General features: G+C 43.5%; 1 protein-coding gene across 9 annotated transcripts in view; it reads right to left on the bottom strand.

The window, feature by feature from the left end:
* Aak1 (AP2 associated kinase 1) overlaps positions 1 to 18,316 on the bottom strand; it is a 159,689-nt gene extending 141,373 nt beyond the window's left edge. For 6 of the 9 annotated variants that reach the window (XM_005385640.2, XM_013514695.1, XM_005385642.2 and 3 more), the window contains exons 1-2: positions 16,168 to 18,316; positions 15,472 to 15,865 (exon numbers count right to left, since the gene is read on the bottom strand). In XM_005385640.2, coding sequence (XP_005385697.1) covers positions 15,472 to 15,634 — 163 coding nt within the window. In that variant the 5' untranslated portion in view covers positions 15,635 to 15,865; positions 16,168 to 18,316. The remainder of the gene's footprint in view (positions 1 to 15,471; positions 15,866 to 16,167) is intronic. The other 3 variants (XM_005385644.2, XM_005385645.2, XM_005385647.1) reach the window with 1 other exon arrangement.
* Positions 18,317 to 23,348: the final 5,032 nt, after the last annotated feature.

Genomic DNA, 23,348 nt, shown 5'->3' with positions numbered 1-23,348 from the left:
TTCTAAGTTTAAGGGAAAGACACAAGAAAGGTAAGTAGAATAAAAAGAATGGAATCTTTCACCTCCGCGAATAAATGCTCGAATACTTCCAGGCAAAGGTTAACAATCTACACCAAGAATGTTGTCTTAATCCCAGCTACACAAGTCTAACATTTCAATCTACTCAGTCCCACCCATCCTCCCTCCTAAACAATCTCAACTCGGGCTGGGGATTTAGCTCAGTGGCAAAAGCACCTGCCTGGCAAGCGCAAGGTCATGAGTTCGATTCCTGGTACCGGAAGAAAAGCAAAAAAAAAAAAAAAAAAAAAACCAATCTCAACCAAAACTTTAGAACTTAAAAACTATGTCTGAGATAGAAGAAATCCCTGAGATCACCCAGTAATCTTCTTATTTATATAAGGAAAGAAAGGTTCATGGGGGAAGTGATGTACCCAAGATTATTGAGAATGAGACCAGATGATCTACTACCTACCCGCACTCTGAGTTAATCCTGTCCTGCTTCTGCAAGTTAACCCTAGAACCAGAACATGAGTGTAGACTTGGACATCATTCTACCACATCACCTTAAAAGTCATTCTAGGGCTGGGGATATAGCTCAGTGGCACAAGCGCCTCCCTGGCATGTGCAAGGTCCTGAGTTTGATTCCCGGTACCAAAAATAAAATAAAATAAAATAAAAGTCATTCTATAAAGCCAAGTGTGGTAGATTAACTAATGCTCAACCTGGAACACCCAGCAGAACTGAATCAGCATGGTGCTGGGTGTGGAAGGCCCACCTGAGGTTTGCTGCCAACAGCATACAGAGAACTGGAGAGGAAGAGCTGGGGCTGTTGATCCTCCTGGAGAAGCTTGTCAGGCTGGCTTTCCTGATATGAACTCAGCTTGACCAGAACAGGTCGGGTCCTCACTGTCGCTGAGGACGGCTACGGTTCGTTCTGAGGGAGCTCTTTTTGAGCATCGTTTCCTGGCTCCAGTGCAAATCCCTCAGCTGCTGGCACAGGTCCTTCATCCCACTGGCACAGACTTTCTAGCTTTCACCACAGATCTCTGGGGCCTTCCCAGCACAGATCCATGAAACAGACTTGCATGAGGCATTGTTGTGAGCTCTAGACCTCCAGCTGGACTCAAGGAGGACACTGCCATGGGCTCTAGGCCCTCAGCTGGACTCGTGCAGGACACTGCTGTGGGATCCAGGCCCTCAGCTGGATTCTTTGGGTCTCTGGTGCATGGACAGATCTCCCGCATTCTTCTGCATTTGATTCTTTGGGTGAATACTATAAAATAACTTATAAGTTATGTGTCCTGTATTAAATCCATTCCCTTGTTTGTTTGTTTTTTGGTCTTTTTGAGACAGGGTTTCGCTATGCAGTTCAGGCTGGCCTTGAGCTCACTTTGTAGCCCAGGCTGGTCTCAAACTCGCAACGATCCTCCTGCCTCAGCTTCCCGAGTGCTGGGATTACAGGCTTGTATCTCCATGCCTGGCCAAATCCATTCCCTTGTAAATCTTGACTACAATACCAGATGTGATGGTAAATGCTTGTAATCTTAGCCTGTTGATTTTAGCTACCCAGAGCTTAAAGCAGAAGGACTGAAAGTTCGAAGCCAGCCTGAAAAATTTAGTAAGCCCTTGTCTCAAAATAAATAAAAAAGGGTGGAGACATAGCTCAGGGCTCCCTGGGTTCAATCCCCAGTACTAAGAGAAAAAAAAAAAAATCACTCTATAATGGCTAGTGAGAACACAACGCTATACCCATTTTGTTATACTGATTCTGAACTGCAATTTTTTTTTGGTACCAGGAATCAAACTCAGGACCTTGCACTTGCCAGGCAAGCACTTATGCTGCTGAGCTATATCCCTGGCCCATGAACTATAATTTTAAAAGAGAAATACTTTATCTTCAGAAAAAACTTCCCTCTTCAAAAATTAACTTTTTTTCTACTGAATTTTCATCACTGGGTAGACAGCCATCTAAAGCTAACTCTTCAGCAAGGCCAGGAAGTTCACAGGGTAAATCCCCAGGCAGAATCTGCTGTGTTACTCCCCCTTTTCACCCCTCTCCAAGACAAGGAAGAACGGGGAGAAGGAAATGCCCACCTGTGTTCCTGAGCTACAGTAATCAATTTCAGGCACCGCCTCTCTAGCCTCATGTCATAATGGAGCTGCTCTCTGCTAGATATTATAACATCGTGCCCTTTCCACACCTCAACCCCCTACCTTACAGTCAGCCCTTTGAAGGTTCATAGACCCCCACCCTCTTGAGGATCTCTCTCTTCCTAGATGGACCTTAGGCCTATTAACACATTTTCAAATTACTATTTCCTTCCTACTTGACCCACCTCAGTGCTCTCTACCACAAATACACATTGAGAATAACTGTCCTAATTTACTGTGGGTAGCCAGGCGTGGTGGCACATGCCTGTAATCCCAGCACTTGGGAGGCTGAGGCAGGAAGAACACTGTGAGTTCAAGACTGCCTGGGCTACAAAGAGAGCTCAAGGTCAGCCTGAACTGCACAGCAAGACCCTCTTTCAAAGAGCCAAAAAAAAAAAAAAAAAAAAAACACCTCATTTACTGTGGGCCAGTACCTGCCAGAAACTCTAAAATGAATGTATATGCCTTGCTTAAATTTTCAGTAATGTATAAATATGTGCTACTTGATCTACTCTCCATCTTTACAGTATAACATTTAAATAGTTTTAAAGTTCCTTTATATTGGTAAGATAGTTGTCTCATATTTCTATTGTTGAGATTGATAGTATCAGGTACCTACAATTTAATCTAATCAATAAAGAAATTTATATGACTTTTCTGGAAGATGTTCTACTTTGCTTTGACTTTGTTATTTCTCAACTGAAACTCTAGAAGATTCAATAGCTCTAGCCATTGTAATAAAGTATGTGAAGTTCTCAAGCATAGATCTCTTATGTTATTGGAATAGGGACACAGAAGGTCCATTTATCTAAATCTGTCGGGTCTCCCTTGCCTGTGCAGTAAGTTTGAACTAGTACTGTAAAATTCCTTCAACTGATTTATTCTTTAATAGCTACACTTGCATTCTTCAAATTTAAGAGTCCTAAATTGGCTACAAATAAACCTGAGGCTTACACCTTGCCCCCAAAGAACTGATTAACCCTGAAATGTAGATACAAATGAACAGATAAACAGCAAACTAAGACTTGGAGATTATGGGCCCAAAACAATCAACGCAAGTGGCAAGAATGACAAGCATCCAGAGGCAGCTATTTTGAGAACCACTGAATAAGAAAGGAGGGTGGGGGAGGAAGGGTACCCCAGGTACAGCCAACACTATGAGCAAGGCATCAGGAAACTCCAGTGTGGTACAAGGAAGATGCGGAGGGCACAGGCCTGGATGAAACAGCCCATCATACTAATAGTAACTCGATACGTTAGGAAAACTCCTAACACATAAGGCTTTCAAGAAGGGGTAAGGGGAACCCAGAATATTTCTCTATCTTCTCCCTATTTCTCATCCAGGGATTTATAGATACTCTGACAAACTTTAGCTCCACTAGGCTACACAAACACCAAAACAAATACTCCTAGACAAAAACTAAATTCATTCACCCAAATATTAAGAATTACCATTCACAGACCGCTAGCCCACTGTATGGCAGGCACTATGCTAAGTGCAGGTACAGATATCATTTGATCTAATCCTTACCGCAACTCACATGTTTGCATTTTATAAATCTGAGTTTTAGCAATGAGAACATGCGATCTTAGCAAGTTGTTCAATGTCACAGGGCTAAATCCAGACTTCAAGCCAAGGGCTGACTATACCCAACACCCCTGCTTTTAATCACCACACAAGGTGATAACCTTGAAAGTCTCCTCAGGGGAATACAGTGTTCCCCGTACTCCAGGTGCCAATCAGGGAAGATAGCACTGGGCAGCAGGTTCTCCCCGGTTATTACTGGTTATACCTTCTGGACAAGACAAGAGTTTCTAAAATCAAAAGGCCTGATGGAATTATTTCTTCCAATGCAAATTCCTGCAATGTGCCCTACCACCACCAAGACTTTGAGAATTCCGAAAAGAGTGGAGGACGGACGCCTAAGCCTGAACAAGCATAACAAACACATAAGATAAGCAGGGCTTCCTGAACGGATTCGCTGACCAGGAAAAACAATGAGTCAAGGCACAAGCGCAGGCTCTGCCACCTCTACACGGCTGTTCGGGCCCCAGTCTTCCTGGAGGGGCCCAGCTGACAATGCCTGAGTTCCATTTCTTTTTCCTGTCCGCACAGGTAAATAAAGGCACCATTTTGTTCTCAAATTCACGCTCAGCACCAAAAGGACAATAATATTACCTTCACCCGAGAGGTCCCAGTACCACAGCTGTAACCAACCTTGACAACAAGCACCAAACAAGTTACATGGCATTAGACGGCTCTCTCCCGAATTCAAGTCCTGGATGAAAGGCATCATTATTTAAGATCATTATAATTACAAATGATAATCTGGCATCAATGCTATGCTTAGCCTTCTATTATAATAATGTAAGGGTGCCATAAACTCTTTCATCCAGTAATCTCTCAGCTCTTCAGAAATCATAAATAACAAAGCTTCAATTGGCACAACCATCTGTTGATGCCAAGGTTAACTCAGAGCTCAAGGACAAAACTGACCAGTGTAGGCAATTTTGTTCCCCCTAAAAGACTAAAAGTATTGCAATAGCTGGGCATGGTGGCACACGCCTGTAATCCCAGCCCTTGGGAGGCTGAGGCAGGAGGATCGTTTGGAGTTCAAGACAAGCCTGGGCTACAGAGTGAGCTCAAGGCCAGCCTGAACTGCATAGCGAGACCCTGTCTCAAAAAAGACAAACAAACAAAAAAAGAAACAAACAAAGTATTGCAATATTACTTCACCTTTACTAAGAGAAGATAAGAACATGCAAACATTCTGAAGCCGGTACGTTCCCTAAAAGAAGTGATTTTGCTCCCAAGTGACATTTAGTAATATCTGGAGACATTTTTCATTGTCACAATAGGGTAAATGTCTACAATGCTGTCATTTAGGAAGTAAAGCCTACTTCTGTAAACTGTGAAGTCTATAATGCACATGACACCCTCACACACAAGAATTACCCACCCTAAAAAGTAGTGCCAGGGTGCTCCAACATGATGTGAACCAAAGTAGGGACAGGGAAATGAGATGGCTTGGAAGGACCTAATATGCTGTGTAACTTTAGGCAAATCATTTAACTTTTTAAATTCATTTTCTTAGAATCAAACCCGCAATCATTCTCATCTACTGTATTATAGTTAAAAATCCTTATGTAATTTCTGCATAAAGTAGTAACTTTCAGAAATAAACCAGCACACCAAAGAAGGCAGAATGGGAAGTCTTGGTAGACCTTGGCTGATGGTGGTTGTTCACAGTGCATCACTTACTGAATACTGATTTTGAGCTTCAAAAAATTTTCTCCATATGCCTGTATCTGAATGTATTTGACTGTTTATATTCCCCCAGATTCACATGGTGAAGTCTGCTCACCATATTAGCATATTTCTGCTACTAGAAAGCGGGGCCCCTGAAAGATGATTAGGTCTTCAGGGTGGAATACTCATGAATGAGATTAACGCCCTTATAAAAAATGACCAGAGGGTGGGGCATATAGCTCAGTGGCACAGCGCTACCTGGCAAGCGTGAGGTCCTGAGCTCGATTCCTGATACAAAAAAGAAAACAGACGACCAGAAAGCTGCTTTGCCCTCCTCTCCTTGTGAAAACACACGGAGAATTGGACAGTCTGCAACCCAAAGACCCCATCCACCAGACCCCATCCACGGTGGGCTGAATCTAACTCTGATCTTGGACTTCCCGGCCTCTACAACATAAAAAATAAGTTTCCTGTTGTTTTTAAGCTATGTACTTTATAGTTTATTTTGTTATTACAGCAGTCTGACTGGACTCAGCTGATAAACAATCTTGAAATGTTGTGGAAGCATTAAGAAAAAAAAAAACAAAAAACCAACCCCACAGGGAGAGTCAGTTGGGAAGGATTATTAAAGGCCAGCGGTGTTATAAGAGGGTCCAAGGGTGTAGTTCAATGATACGGCACTTGCTGCCATGTGAGAAGACCTGGGTTTGATCCCCAGCACCACCCCATCTCAAAAAAAAGTTTCTTGAGCAAATACACGTGTACAAGAAAGAACTTTAATTTTCAGGAAGAATCTTGCATCTGCAGCAAGGGCCCATGAGTTCTTGTTTTTTCATGTTCTTTGGGGAAGTCAATTAATCAGTCAGTCACTGCCTCCTCATCTGTACAGTAATAACTGTCCTTCCATCTTTTAGGGATGTTGCTCCCATGAAATGGGAGCATGTAGGTATACTATTATTAGGTGTAAGAGCCACCAAGGCTCAGTGAATAGCTTGTATGTGCTCAGCTACATCTGAGATGCTATAGCAACCAGAGAAATAGTGGAAGACCTAGCTCATGCTTTCCTAGCTGACATGATACAACCAACACCCAAGAAACAAGTGAACTCCAAAAACAGTACCTACTGCAGTGGAAGACTGTGTGGTACTCTGAACTCTGGAAAGGTCAAGAAGAAAGAGATCAGTGAGGTTGAAATGTTATCAAGATTTGTGAAGATAAACTGAGTCTTTTCTCTGGAATCCTCCCTTGAAGAAACTTGCTTCAGGGCACTGACCTAGTTCAACCTGTTTCCACAGTTCTAGTGTTCTCATGATAAAGGGAAAGTTAAGCACTTTCAGTCTTTTGTGAGAAACAAAACGCAAATGAGAACCATTGCCCTAGACGTCATTCTCCAAGTGGGTATCTAAGACAATCCACTGGGATACAGAAAGAAAATATAAGACCCTCCTGCATATTTACTTTCATCTTATAAAACAAGATTTTCAGAATAAAAAGACAACCCACAAAATGGGAAAAAATGTTCACAAATCATAAGGGACTAATATCTTGAATATACAGGCAATGCCTAAAACTCAAAAATAAACAACTTGATTTTAAAAATGGACAAAGGATTTACAAAATATTTTGCAAAAGATGATACAATAGGCGGGGCATGGTGGCACACACCTGTAATCTCACTTGGGAGGCTGAGGCAGGAAAATCACTGCGAGTTCAAGGCCAGGCTGAACTGCATAGTGAAACCCTGTCTCAAAAAGACAAAACAGAAAAAAAAAAAAAAAAAAAAACACACACACAAATGGCTAATATATGTATAAAAGATGCTCTACAAATTATTAAGGAAATATAAACCAAAACTACAATGAGATATTCTTCAAACCCATTAGGATGGCTATTATCATAAAACAAAGTAACAAGTACCAGTAAAGAGGGAGAACAGCTGGAATCACCCCTCGTACACTACTAGTAGGCATGTAAAATTGGTACAATCCCCCCAAAAACAATACAGCAGGTCCTCAAAAAATTAAAACTAGAATTGCCATTTGATCCAGCAATTCTACTTCTGAATATACACCCCAAAGAACAGAACACAGAGTCCTGAAAAAATATCTGTGTATCTATATTCATAGCACATTCACAATAAGTACAAGGCAGAAATAACCATTGTGTCCAACAAAAAATAAATGGAGGCAAAACATTATATACATAATATATAATACCATATACATAATATATCTACATAATATGTATTATACATAATATATAATACATAATACATATATTTAAAACATTATATACATAATATATAATACCATATATATATAAATTATTGAGCCTTACAAGGGAAAAAAATTCTAACATGTATAATATGGATGAATCTTGAGGATATTATACTAAGTGAAATACGCCAATCACAAAAAGACATTTTATGATACCACTTAACATGAAATACTTAAAGTAGTCAAAATCATAGAGTCAGAGGGTAGAATGATGACTGCGGGAGATGAGGAAGAATGGATAAAGGCGGTATCGTTTACTAGGTACAGAATTTCAGTTCTGCAGAAGAGTTATGGGAATGGAGAGAGGTGACGGCTGGCCATTACGAATGTATTTAATAACTCTGAAATGTGCACTTAAAAGTGGTTAGAATGGTAAATTTTGTTATGTGTATTTTACCAATAAAAAATTGGAGAAAATACATTTTTTATTACTGCATAGGGCCTAACACCAGCACTCCCAGTTGGCCCACAGAGCGCCACATGACGATGGCAACAGCCTTTCAACCCACTGAAAAAATATGGAAAGCTCACGTGGATTTGCTTACAGGGATTTACTAATTACACTGCTTTAGATACATTAACCCTCATAAAACAAACAAGAGGTTTTAAAAGATTCCTACAGAGAAACCTCGGATTATAGATAATGCAAGTATGAATGAACAAGAGGATGGCAAAGCTGTTATTTCCACTCCTGGTGTGCTCTCCACCCAGCACATTACAGTGCAGACACAATCACAGTCTACTCAGATATGACAAGATGTCTGCCAAAAACTTGTTGAGGTAGTTTTAGAATGTGAATTTGCACTGGGCAAGGTGGTGCAAAACTACAGTCCCAGCACTCTGGGAGGCTGAGGCAGAAGGATCAAGTCTGAGCCCAGCCTGAACAACTAAGTGACTTAGTGAAACCCTGTCTCAAAATGAAAAATAAAAAAGGCTGGAGATATAGCTCAGTGCGAAGACCTTGGGTTCAATATGCAGTACTGTAAAAGGGAAAAAAAAAATTTGCATCTACTATCAGTCATGCATAATCAACTTCATCCTAAATATACAGTGTGCTTTTGGGTATTAGTGGGAGCAAGACATGACAATAACTTATAAACAACCCTGTATATAAACAAATGGTAGGGACTTGCTATGTAGTCCTGGCTCACCTCAAACTCATGGCAATCCTCCTGCTTCAGCCTCCCAACTGCTGGGATCATAGGCATGTGCCGCCATGCCCAGCAAGATGGCCTATCACCAGCCTCCCCCCACCCCAACCCTGCTCGGTCGCCCCCTTTCTGTGGCGCAGCCAGAAACACGTACCAAGATGGCTTTTTTTTTTGCGGGGGGATACCGGGGATCAAACTCAGGACCTTATACTTGCCAAGTAGGCACTTGTGCTGCTGAGCTATATTCCCGGCCCATGAGATGGCATTTTTTAAACTGAATGTTATCCCATAAAGTTTAGAGACTAATGCCCTAAATCTGCATTAACTAGCAAAACTTTTTGTAGTTATAAAATAGTCTTATCTGTCTGATCCAAAATTCTAAGCACTAGGAACATGTAGCTATTAAGCAACTGGAATATGGCTCATGTGTCTGAAGAATTAAATTCCTATTTTATTTAATTTCAGATAATTTAAATTTAAATAGCCATATGTGGCGTGAGGCTACTTTATGACGGAGCACAGTCATGGGCCACTAACAGATTATTAGCTCTATCTCAAAACATACAGCTCCCCGGCAAACAGCGCACTTGCAAGCTTTTGTGTCTTAGGCCACGTTATCTTCTGTACCTAGAATGTTCTCTTGCCCTTCTCTATCTAGCAGTAAGTTCTCATTTTTGAGGGCATATCTCAAATGAAACCATTGTTTTAGCTTTTCCTGGTGACTCCCTACCCCACAAAATGAACTGCTCCCCAGATCTGTTGCCCTCACCTCTTTCTATCCCTCTGTTTGAGCACTTACAGCTAGTTTCTCCCATGTCTGAATCCCACGATTGTGAGTTCCTCAAGGCAGAGCAGTGTCTTACTCACCTCTGCACGATACCTGGCTTACAATGAGCAACATTTCCTGGGTAAAGCAATAAATGAACCGGCAAACCTTAACCTCCAATTCCAAACCACTACTCTTCCACCACACCGAAACTGCGCCTCCAGAAATGCAAACGGCAGGGAGTCTTTAGATGCTACTTCAATAGATAAGACCATTCCTATGACTATTACCTCTTTGTCACATACAGATGTCACAGTTACCTCAAAGTAAGTTTAGACAGCATCTCTCATAATAAGAGCACACAGTGGAAGGTGGTACTAGTCAACTTTCAAATACTGCGAGTTAAAATGGTGGTTCTGATGCACTGATTTTTTGGATGTCTTATTAATATTCAGCAAGTCTTTCTTGTGTGCACTACAGGCCATGTGAGCCGTCGAGGTACAAGTACACACCCACACACACAGTCTCCCTCTCAAAACCCAGGGCTCTCTCTTCACCATCTCTACTTCAATGAGCTTAACTTGTCAGAAAGACCAAAGGAAAGGTTTTGACCACAGCAACTGCTTATCCTGGACTTCATTTCTGAATTCTGGATTTGGCTATATTTAGCAAAGCTATAAGCGTCATCAAGCCTGAAGCCAGGAAGAAGACACCATTCACAAACCACCCCCTGAAAATCTGCAGTTGCCTCTGAAAGACCAGACTTTCCAGCAGGCAAAGACATCTGAAGTAGGAGGGATCAAATTTGTATCTGCGTCAAGAGAAGCCCTCAGGTGTTTGGAACTAATCTCTCTGCCTGGTGCTGAGGGGCTCCGTAAACTTATTCCTTCCTTTTCTTGCCAACAGATGTTCTGCTATAGTCAAATATCCTGTCTCCCCTGCTCATTCCTTTCTGTAAGATGTTCATTTCTCCCCACACACACACACACACACACACACACACCTTCTTGTTTCTGCTTCCAGCTTCTTGCTTTGTATGACCTTTCTGAGACACGCCTTACTCAGAACCAAGCCGTTTCCTTTCCCCTCAGCTAGCATAGCACTGAGGTACAGCAGGACCTACTCAGAGCTATCTGACACTTCTTCTCAAGGCCCAGGGCCACTGAAGAAAGAGCAGCAATCGCATCCAAATGTATATGTGGGAGCAAATACAAAAGAACTACTTCATTCTGTCACTCCATGTCCTCTCTCTAATTCTGGAAAACAGTAACATTAGACTACTCAGTTCTCCTAAACGTATCATTCTGTTTCACCACTCTACACCTTTGCACACACCATTCCCTCTGGCTGGAGGGTCTTGGGTAATCCTCAACTGAAACATCTGCTGAGCAACTTCCATTCCTGTTCAAACCTTCCATTCACCAAGATCTCAAATCCCCAGGCCCTTCCTCCTTTATCAATGTCTAACCTCCACGGGCGTGGTGGCACATGCCTGTATTCCCAGCACTCGGGAGGCTGAGGCAGGAGGATCATTGTGAGTTTGAGATCTATCCATCTATCCAGGGCTACAAAGTGGGCTGGGCTACAAAGTGAGCTCAAGGCCAGCCTGAACTGCATAGGGAGAGCCTGTCTCTAAAGACAAAAAAAAAAAAAAATTCCTAGCCTTTTTTACCAGCTACTATATTCCAAGGTACATGATAAGTGCTGGACACTTATCTCAGGGCTATTTCTCATCTATTGGTCTACAAGTTCATGTCATGAATCCAACTTCTTATCTCTGGATCCTAATACAGTGCTACACAAAGAAGCATTAGTAAATGTTCACCAGATGAATATATATGTGCATCGTATGGATACCCCCAAGACATTCAAATTATAAGCCCCACTATCTTGGACTGTAAGTAGAAATTATCAAGATTTTCTAATTTGGAGTCTTAGTTCTCATTAGGACTGGACCTGCACTCCTTTAGAGCAGATAAGAAAACTGTTCTGAAGTCAGGCTTGATGGCGCACACCTGTAATCACAGCACTCAGGAGGTTGAGGCAGGAGGATCATTTGTGAGTTGGAGACCCGCCTGGGGTACAAAGTGAGGTCAAGGTCAGCCTGAATTGCACACAGAGACCCTGTCTCAAAAAGACAGAAAGGAAGGAAGGAAGGAAGGAAGGAAGGAAGGAAGGAAGGAAGGAAGGAAGGAAGGAAGGAAGGAACCTGTTCTGAGAAGCCAGCTGGTCAATCTTATGCAGAATTGATATGGCTCTGGAATACTGTCTTAGACACAAAAGGTATTCAACATACACTTTTTCCTTAAAGCTCAGACAAAAGGCTTTATATAGCTAAAGCAGCATGACAAAACCACTGCTTCTCAGTCCCTCTTTAAGCATTGCTCTAATTTTCCCCATTGAGCTCTTTTGGAAGCTTTAACCAGATCTTCCTTTGATATCACACACCTATTAACTCAAACATGACTTAGTATTTCATAAGGGCACCTTCACCAAGAAAGCTGGAAAATATCCTTCCCAGCACCAAGCCTAGAGATAGCGACATCCCTCTAACTGAAGATTTGCTGCCTTCTTTTCCCCTAATAAGCTAGGTTCCCTGGACCAGTTAGCAAATCAGAACACCAAGGCTGCTGCTGCTAGAGATGGCAGCCCTATATCTGTTTCTGAGGGTTCCTGAAATTCCTTACTTTGAAGCACAGATCAATAACTACATTAGGGAAAAAGAAATAATCACCAGGATATGGTGGTAACCAGGTTGGTGTCTGAGGGCCAAACACCACTCTCCCTAAACTGCTGGCCACTGCCCTGAGCATCTGATGTACAACTCACTGTCCATACACAATGCTGGCTGAGACTGATGGATAGGTCAGAACTCGGGGACTCGAAGAAGAGGGACCAATGAAAAAGCCTGGCTACCCAAAGCACTGCTGATCCTGAGGAGCTGGTATCTGCAAAGAACATCCGTTTGCCTCAGCCCACCCACAATGGGGGAAAGGGATTACTTCTAACTATTGTAGTCAAACTAGTCTTCATATGACATTCACTCATTTTATTCATTTATTTATTATTTATTTATAGATTTTTCTGGTAAATAACGGCTACCATTTATTGAGCACCTGAAAAATGTTAAATCTATACCTTGCCTTATTTAATTTTTAACACTGCCCTAGCATAGTAGTTCTCAAACCTAGTTTACATCAGAATCTCCCCCAGAACTTGGTACAGTCCCACATCCACAGCCTATAGAGTGGAACCTTATGATCTACATTGCTAACAAGCTTGCTGATGATAAGGATGCTCTGGACCCAGGGTCCCTCTTAAGGACACTGTCATAGGGAAATAGAGATTTAAGAGGTTTTGGAGTATCTGTCCTAGTGCCACAGCTGGTAAAGAACAGATCCAGAATTTGAACCCCGATCTGTTTGACTCTGTAATTGGTGCTGATAACCACATTACAGTAAGTAGGAATGTTGCCTTGTCTTCTCAAATTTACCAGCAGCTCCTTAAAGACAGATATCGTACTTTTTACCTCTCTTATCCCCTTCCAGAACTTAGTAGAACCTTTGGACTTCATAGGTGCTACGTAAGTACTTTGTATACTGACCCTTACATATTTACATACTTCACAGCCCACAAAATCAAACTCTAATATAGTCAAAGAACAAAATGGGCTGCATCACCAGACCTGACTATATAGGACACTCTCTCTTGCTATTCAAGCTTTCCCCATGTAGCCACCACCCTGGCTAACTCTTACTCATTCTTCAGTCTTTTCCTCTCGTAGAAAACAATCTTCACTTCCTAAAGCTGGGGGCCAAAAAAATAAATAAATAAAATAAAATTCACAGCCACTGCACAGTAGGCTTATCTCCATGATGGTACTAATTACTCTGTTTCAAGTGACCAATTTCTATCTCTTAGAGCAACTCATTTAACATCATATGCCCAAAGCCTAGCACAGTGGCTGGCACATAATAGGCCCTCCATAATTATTTGCTGAATGAATAAATAAATGAAGGAATGCAGAGGTGTAAGTTCTACTTGAGCTCTACTTGAAAATATCATAATGTATGATGCGCAGTTCTCAGGGATGAATTCCAGGGAAGAGAAGGGCAGCCTAGATAACCAACACCGATGCTGCCTTTTCTCTTCTCCATCGCTCTTCTTAGACTCAGAGAACAGGCACCAGTGAGGGCACCACCATCCATGATGAGGCACCACCATAGCTGAACAAAATGCTTCAGGGCTATAAAGTCAGCAAAGGCCACGAGAGGGGAGGAAGAGCTCTGTGCCCTCTCATTCCTCCTGATCTCTCTCTCACACATACACGTACTCCTTCATTTCTCCACCCCACTGCAGTCAAGAGCTTTGGCACAGGAATGAAAGAGACAGATCAGACTCAAGGGTAGAGATCTGGCAGCGGGCACAGAAGCAGCTCCCATCCTGCACCAAAGCCCACAAGGAAAGATCCAGAGGGACAGTGACTCAGGCCCCAGATTAAGTCCAGCCAGAGTAGTACTGAGAATGCAAAAGAGCAATAATTTCACAAGGACAATCATTGTCAGTTTTTTTTAAGTAGTGTTTTTCAAGTACTGGCTTCAACCCTACCCGCAAAAAAATTAGGCCCTGAGAGTCCAGTGCTTACACAGGCTGAGAACCAAGCAGCTTCTCCCTCTTCCCAAACCACCCACCAGCCTACAACACTCACCATGACAGGCATTCCCTAGGCCCAGGTAGTGACTTTTGCTTCAACCTTAGCTTGTGAAAGACTCCTTTTAAAAAGGGCCTCTTCATTTCCTCTCTTCCCTAGCTAATAAAATGTTCCCCACCACCATGTTGCAGTAATAGAGGCTTCCCCCTTCCCCAACCTCTCACAATCTACAATACAACCTACAGCAGGTTGGCCCCATCCAATTAGTTTGAATTGCTTCATGCCAAGGAAATTGCTGCTTTTATTAAAAATAAAAGCACACTAAGCAGGCAATGAGCTGTGAAAAGTATGAGTCTGGCATAATTATGAAGGTCGAGGGTAAGGTTATCAAAAGACACATGCGAAGATTTCCTGAGAGCCTGGGAGATAAAGATATATTTCTACATACACAGAGATATACAAACAAACACACACGGAGGGCATTTACACAGCAGATTTCAACATCTTCTTCAATAAAGGAAAAGTAAAAATCAGGGTCACTCTCAAGTTATTCTTAATAAAAAGTAAAACAAGAGGAAGAAGGGCCTATGAGACTGAATTCAAAATAAGCACATTCACTGCATATCATTTCTGTTATCTTAGCTATATCCTACGGGTCTGATTACAGCGGGACTAGGAAACAAACCTAAGTCAAATTCACCAAGAACCTTGACTCAGAAAAACACATTCCGAGTTCTGTGAAAATCTTCTCTTCCTTTCAATGTGTGCTTTTCGGAAGTGGGAAAGTTGGGTGAGAGAAACCTCTCTTCTTAAAGATTCCCCCATCCCCTCCTTCAGCCTTCACATTAATATTTCAGGTTTTAGAGGATGACAAGCCCACCAGCCAGCATTAGATGCAAAGCTTTACACTTCCACACATCCGGTTTTGTCTGATCAGAATAATTCGGTGAGGGAAAGACAGTGGCTTTTCAATGCTTTTTTTTTTTTTTCCTAAAATAAACGGCCACTGAGGTAAACAACTTCAACGACCTCCCCCCAGCCCTTTATGCTCTGTCACTTTCCAATCTCACTTTTAAATCTCTCAAGGACAATGACTCACAGGGAAAGTGAAGGGGGAAGGGTGGGTCAATTGGTCAAAGCCCATTCATAGACTGAACAACTGGACACCAGAGTCTTGCCACATCAGCACAAGATTTTAATTTACGGCGCACTGAGTTCCACCGTACCTTCTGCCAACACCTCGTCCACAGTGACCTGCTGTCGCCCGATGCCAAAGACCCTTCCGATGTAGCCGCTGCCCAGGCCGGAGGTGCTGCCCCCTCCTCCGCTGGAGCCGGAGCCCAGGCCAGAGCCGCCCTGCTCTCTCCGGGAGTCGAAAAACTTCTTCATCTTGCAAATAAGAAGCAGCAAAGCAAAGGGCAGATGATTTCTAGATTCTTTTTTTCTTTTTTTAAGAAAATAGATCTAAAGATTTCTTCTCGGATTTCAGCTCGCAGAGGAGCCACCCGAATCCGGCCGTGGGGGTGGGGGCTGAGGGAGGAGGATGCCTATAGGAATATGCGTGTCAATCGCGCGGCGGGTCCCCTCCTCCTCCAGAGAGCGATCCGTGTAAGTTTAAACCTGTGATGACAGAGGCAGAGAGAGGATGAATCAGTAACACACTTAAAAATTCAACTGCTGAGTCCCTAAGGGTAGCAAAAGCCATCATTCTGGGGGAAACGCTTCATGCATTTTTCCTGGCGAGAAAAACCCTAGGGTGGAAAACGCGTCCCCGCCCCCAGAACCCCAGATCCCCGCGTCTGGAGCTCAGAGAAAGGAGGGATTCGGGCCGCCCTGGGCAGCGCCGACCCTGCCGGGCACTGCCTCCCCCTCCTCCCTGGTTCCCCGGTCGCCCCGCCAGGCAGCATCCCCGCGGCACCCACTTGAGACTGCTCAGCGGCCGGCGCCCAGCTACCAGGCCCGCAACATTGTCACGGCCGCCGAGCCGGCCTGCGACGCGGAGAGGAGGCGGCGCTGCAGCCTGAGCCGGGGCCGCAATCGGCGCCCGCCAGCCAGCTGATCCCCCGTGCGCCCGGCGGAGACTGACCCGCCGCCCCTCCCCCGCGCGCGCTCCCGCCCGGCTCCATCCACCCAACCAGGAAGTGAACCGTCGCCGGAAGTGCCTCTTGGGGCGGTGCGGCCCGACCCCGGGGCCGCTCCCGCTACTGCTACTGCTACTGCTACTCTGAAGCAGCGAACGGGAAGGAGCTGATGGCGAGAAGAAAACAGAGAAAGGGGGTTTGGGAGGTAGGGGACTCAGTACAGAGAGCCTGGAAAAAGAACGTTGCTATCGCCCGGGCGAAGGGCATCCTGGGAAAGGTAGTTCAGCACAGCCAGGTGACTGGACTACAACTCCCAGGATGCTCCTGGAGGAGCGGGCGCGGCGTCAGCCGTGGCCTCAGCGGCCTGGAAGGTGGTTAGTTGGGCGGTGCACATGTGGGGATTCGGTTATTAACACACATCCGGTAAAGAAAATGCCAGAGACTAGTTTTGACCCCTACTGCATGTTCCACCCTTCTGGAGCCGTCTTATTTGTGGCCTGGCCTTCTGGCACAGGGGACGCTGGGGGTTGTGGTTTCCAAACGCATCAAGGCTGACACCTGAAGGACGCTGCTGAACCGTTTTGCCCCAGATTGGTCCTGCGGGGCTCGGCGACATCACATGAGGAAGAGGACAAGAGGCCATGGAACACTGTGCTGACCACTAGTTGCGGCCACACCGGAACGCCAGCCCTACGAACAAGAAAACCGTTGCCTCTCCGCCCCAAATCTCGAAGCTGCTTTTTGCTCGCCGGCGACCCAGAGCCGACTCCGCCGCTGGCTCTGAGCTAAGCGCTGTGAAAACGCCAGCAAGACAGTTTCTAGTCTGAAAATGTACAGGCAAGATGCAGACCGACAAACTGCGGAAGGCTGTGTGCAGGGCAGATCCCAAGGGGACCGGGGGACAGCCCGCCGCCTCGACCCCAAACTTCGGGGCTTACCGTCCTACAGTGACCTTTCATTCTTCCACCTTTGCTGACGCTTTGGGTAGACCTGATCCTCAGTGATCCCTTCCACACGAGAGCCCTAGGCAGACCTCCTGTTCTCACTCACCTCAAGATTCTTCCCATGATGTTTCTCTTACCCTGCTATCGCCTGAGTAGCGAGGCGGGGGGCGGGCGATGTGATTTGCATCTGTCAGAGTGGAAGATTGGAACGCGTCGGTACCCATAGATCTCCCTACCTTTAGATGATGCTAAAGGTAGTGCTACATTCCTGCTCCCCTAGCCATAATTTTTCTAATACCTGAATATAAGTTACTGCTCATGTACCCCGCCCCTCCCTCCCTCCGCACTCGCTAATAGCGCAACGGCCCTCTTGCCTGTAATTCCTCCCAGAATTTGTGCAGCAGGCATTTAAGAGAGTAGAAAAATGTGCCCCAGGAAAAAATAGTCCTTGTTTTCTTTAATGTCGATATTCGGCCGAGGTGGGCTGGGCTAGTGGTGGCGGTGTGGCCGCTGTTGGGTTTCTTGTTTCAAGTAGTGCCATGGTAATTAAACTGCCGGTGAAGAGATAGCATCTTTTCTTCCGGAGAGAGTCAGTGTTGACACCTCAGTTCACAAATTCATGCAGCCACCCGCTGGGTGAAATGCAGCACCTACTAAAGCCTTCCCTTAAAGGAAGCCCACGGAGGCATGTTCTCTGCACCTTCCTTAAAAGGCTAAATTTTTGTCTAAGGAAGTTTGGGATAGCTCTTAAAATAGACGAGAAACCTCATTTTGGGATTGAGCTCATTGACCCCATCTTTCTCAGCACCTGTTGGTCTTGACTGACTTTTTAAAAGATCTGTTAGGTCATGTATCCGTTAGGTCCTGTTGCTGTGTCCTGGTTTTTTTGTTGTTGTTTGTTTTGCTGGGGCGGGGAGTCCTTTCCTGGTGCTAGATCAAGGCCAGATTTGCGTGAATTGAATTTTACGTCTCACTTCAGAGATACAAAAACTTCCAATAGTATTAAGGTAGCTAACATGTATTTTTTTTTTTTTTTTGTACACCCTCCTGGATACTTTGAACAGAATCTGAGAAAGGAGGTTTTAAAATTTAAAAAAAAAAAAAAATCCGGGTGTGGTGGCACACACCTGTAATCCTAGCACTCAGGAGGCTGAGGCAGGAGGATCATTGTGAGTACGAGACCATTCTAGGCTACAAAGTGAGCTCAAGGCCAACCTAAACTGCATAGTGAGATCCTGTCTCAAAAAGACGACAAAAAAAAAAAAAAAAAACCAGAAGACTAGCGTTCTTGCCTTCCATGAGACTAATAGCAAGAACAATTCCACAATTGTTTGTTTGTTTGTTTTTAACATTATATATTAGGTTATTTACTTCTCTAAACAACTTTTTGAAATAGGGTACTATGTTGTACTCATTTTAGAGATGAGGAAATGAAGCATAGAGATAAGTGACTTGCCCAAAGTCACAGCGACAGTAACTGACTAGTTCCTGAGTAAAAACTAATTGCAGAACAACCACTGTAATCTTGAAACTTCTACACTTCCTTTCTATATAATTTACTACACTTTTCCTTACTTTTCTGATCAAGTTTTCATATCTGGTATATCACCACCTCCATCAAGTACATCAAAGCCAGGGAACAGCCTTCTACTGATCTCAACCATCAGATACAACAGTTTGCACAACCAATAAATAAATGATTGACTTCAAGTTAACAGTGACACAAAAGAGGAATCTGAGGTGGGAAGGTTTAAGTACTCTGTACCAGGTGAACTCGTGAAGTAGGTCTAAGAATGTGGACAAGTCCTCCATTAAAAAGCCTGGGAAAGGAAACTGAATCTACTACCGTACGTATCTTCCATATGTGAGTTATTGTACTAAAAGCACTTAGCATAGTACTGTGTTTAATCTTCATCCTTGCAAAATGGATAGTATTATCTGTTATATCAAAGTAGACACTATTAAACATGCTGTTACCCCCAGTGTTATAGATGAACAATAAAGTTGTTTTTGCTTTTTACCATACTGGACATTGAATCCAGGGCCCTGAACATGTTAGACAAGCACTCTAGCCCTAAGCGGCACCCCCAGCGCTTTTCATTTTATTTTTTGAGATAGGTTCTTGATAAAGTGCCCAGACTGGCCTCAAACTCATGTTCCTGCCTCAAGCTCCCAAGTAGCTGGATTTATAGACGTGTGCCACCATGCCCAGGTGAACAATGAAGAGTTTGTTAGTAGCAGATAGACATGCATGTCTTGTTCAGGTTAGAGGAAATGACATGCCCTGTGGTGTTGCTAAATCGTATCACCATAAACTCACTTATGGAAAAGGTGTGTTGCATCTTTAGTGGAATTCAAAGATAACAGCAAGGTCATCAAGGACTTTAAGTCGGGTACTGAGCTAAGTATTCAACCATCATGAGACCTTAGCAATATGCCTATGAGATGTGCATTACTTTCATCAGCGTGGAAAGAAAGGCTAAGCGGAGCCCAAGTCTACTGCCCATTGCTACCCGGCCTACAAAGGCCAGAGTCAGAATCAGAACCAGACTGACCAAAACTTAATCATTTTCACTACACTTCATAGCATTCTGTGTTGCTATCTTCCTTTTGATTTGTTTTTTGGTTTTTTTGAGACAAGGTCTTGCTATGTAGTGCCAGCTGGGCTTGAACTCACTTATATAGCCCAGACTGGCTTTGAACTCATGGTGATTCTCTTGCCTCAGCCTCCCAAATGCTGGATTATAGGCATGCACCACCACACCTGGCTCTGTGTTGCTATCTTTTTAGCCCAGCAGAACTTGTTAGAAATACAAGTTATGGAGCCCACCGAGACGTACTAAATAAGAGAAAGGGGCAGGAACCCAAGGAATTCTAGCAAACATTCAAGTTTGAGAATCACTGTTTAGCAGAAGAGAATTTGTAACAACCATTCTTATCTTTAAAAATATTATAGGTGCATGGTAACACATACCTGTCTTCCCAAAACTTGGGAGGTTGAAGCAGGAGGGAGGCTGAGGCAGGAGGATTGTTATGAGTTTGAGGCCAGCATGGGCTACAAAGTGAGCTCAAGGCCAGCCTGAACTGCATATGGAGACCCTGTCTTAAAAAGACAATAAATAAATAAATAAATAAATAAATAAATAAATAAATAATATAGGGGCCAAGGATATAGCTCAGCAGCACAGCGCCTGCCTGGCAAGCACAAGGTCCAGAGTTTGATTCCTGATACCAAAAACTAATAATAATAATATAGCTTAAGGGCATGAGCACTAAGGAGGCTGAAGCAGGAGGATCACCCTGAGTTTAAGGCCAACCAGGGCTACATAGTGAATTCAAGACCAGCCTGGACTATATAATGAGAGCTTGTCTCAAAAAACAAAACAAAAAAAGAAAGAAAGAAAACAAAACAAAAAAATCTTGATTTGGCTTTGTTTTCTGGTTAGAAAAGGAATTGAATGCTCATGATGAAAGAAGCATAAGAAAGTCAGCTGTAGTTCTACCAGAGACAACTGTTATTTCTACTTTTATTTATTTCCTTTTACACATTTTCCCCATATATCAATACATTTTAAACATTATTAGACTGCACTGTATGTATATTTTGTAAGTCCATTCAATAGTTTCCCACATCATTGTATGTGCTCTAAAAACACTATTTTAATGACTGCTTAGTAGTCAGTTCTTTTTGTTTGTTTTTGTATTGTTTTTGTTTTTGTTTTCTTGAGGCAGGGTCTCCATATATAATTCAAGCTGTCCTTGAATATAGTCCAGGCTGGCCTCAAACTTCCAGTGATCCTCCTGCCTCAGCCTCCTGAGTGCTGGGATTACAGGCATGCGCCACCATGCCCAGCTGAACACTTTCCTGTTTATTCATCATTACTGAGTATCCATTACAAGCCAAAACTCTGCCTTGAGCACAAGCCCTTGTACAGGCCAAGCACATGGTCTGTCACTGAGCTATACTCACCCACAACTCCTTCTCTGCTTTCTGAGCACTTCTAAAGTCCACTCTCCACACCATTCAGCTTTTTACTACTTCAATTTTAAATTCTTCATTTTAGTTTCCTTAGAGATGTTCCTTACCTAAGCTAGTATCCTGTGATTATACTTTACTGCCAGCTCCTCTTTTTCATCCTAGTCTGTATGTTTCATTTATTATCTCTTTAAGTGTTTGCTTGTGTGGTGTGTGTGTGTGTGTGTGTGTGTGTGTGTGTGTGGTGCTAGTGACATAGGGGAAATATAACTCCCAACCTGCTAGATGTCCAAAACACTGAGTTTGTGTTCTCTAAAATTGAGGAATGAATTCTAGGAACAATGGAGGTTAGGAGTAGGAAGATTCGCCAGGTGTGGCGGCACATGCCTGTAATCCCAGCACCTGGGATGCCTACTTAGAATATCAATCGCTGCCGTTCATGCCGAGGAGAAGTATATGGGTGAGTAGTTCTTTTTCTTGAAGTCTGGCCTTCAGTGAATGCGCCTCCAGCCACAGTTGTCTTCTGCATTGACCTCGTGAGGGCCCAGCCCTGTCTGACTGCCTACAATATTTCTACCTAGCCTAGCAAATGTATTGAGGGCGCACACCTGTAATCCTAGCACTCAGGAGGCAGAGGCAGGAGGATTGTTGCAAGTTCGAGACCAGCCTGGGCTACAAAGTCTTAAAAGAAAGGCTCAGTTCAGACTGAGCTCAAGGCCAGCCTGAACTGCATAGCAAGACTATCTCAAAAAAAGACAAAAAAAATGTGTCAATATATGGGGAAAATATTTAAAAGGAAATTAATAAAAAATGACAACTTGAACTCACTATGGAGCCCAAGCTGGCCTCGAACTCACAGTGATCCTCCTGCCTCAGCCTCCTGACTGCTGGGATTACAGGCATATGCCACCATGCCTGGCTCCTTTTATATGCTATAAAATATTTTCATAGACCTATGAAGTGCTTGTACTTTTTCTTCTATTTACTCATCTTCAGATGAACAGAGTTATGAGTCTCCATCATTTTCTGAGTCATTTAAGGAAATTTATGGGTTGTTGGGAGAAGCTAAGGGACATCTATCTAATCAACTGCCTTCTTAGGGTGGCACTGAAACTTTTCATGCTGAAAATCATGTATTGACTGGATTCAGCACTTAAAAATTGAACTAACAGGTACTTGTTATAACTGACATAAAATATATACTGGGTTTCCCGAAACAACCAGAGACAACTGCTTGAATGTTCCTATCCCATTCTTACGTGTGTATTCTTGAGATCCTTTATTCCATTAGCCCAGAACCCTTAGTTGGATGCAAACTGCCTGTGGTCACAGAACCTTGGTCTATGACCTTAGGAATGTGATCTGTGCCCAGGGAACACCAGGAGGCTACAGTACATCCACACGGGAACCAAATCTAGGACTCTGGCCTCGGTTCTTGCAGTCTGTTTACCTGAGCAAGCAATCATTAAACACCAGAGTAAGGATGTCTTGCTGAAATCTTGTGACTCCTTAGAACTGTGCTGCTTCAAAATGGTCGACAGACAATGGCCAGTCCTTAAACTGTTCACTACTGGTCCACAACTAAACAAAAACAAATTGAGAACAAAGTTTTACAGTATATAAATTACATATAATTTACAGTCTAGTTGAGCTACTTTGGGAGTAAAAGGGGGGCTGTTAATAATTATGCTGTGACACAAACATTAACTAGACTATCCAGTCAAACTGGACCGTTTGGTCACCTCACCCTTACCCTTTACACCCTTACCCTTTACACCCTTACCCTTTACATCCTTACCCTTCAGGCGTTTGTAAGTGGTAACGCCTCTGAACAAGCCTATCGAATGACCTCCTGCCCCCTCTCTTTTCTGACTGTGGTGTAACCCAATTCCCAAAGCCCAGCCCCCACACACTTCTTAAGATAGCCCAGCAATTTCACCCAGATCCCTGATGCCTTCCATTTTACAAATCAGCCCTAGAAACTGGTTAATGATTGGATACTGTGTCTCGCCCCCTTGTTCAAGCTGAGGCTTCCACCAGGTGACTCTGTCCACTAGAGGGTATTTTGGAGGGCCAAATGCCAGAAGTCAGCCATTCCTCTG

The sequence above is a fragment of the Chinchilla lanigera genome, unplaced genomic scaffold (assembly GCF_000276665.1).
Source record: "Chinchilla lanigera isolate Chin_1 unplaced genomic scaffold, ChiLan1.0 scaffold00023, whole genome shotgun sequence".
NCBI classification, from domain to species: Eukaryota; Metazoa; Chordata; class Mammalia; order Rodentia; family Chinchillidae; genus Chinchilla; species Chinchilla lanigera.
The sequence above is the reverse complement of the archived record's forward strand: the minus strand, read 5'-3'. Positions and strand labels throughout refer to the sequence as shown.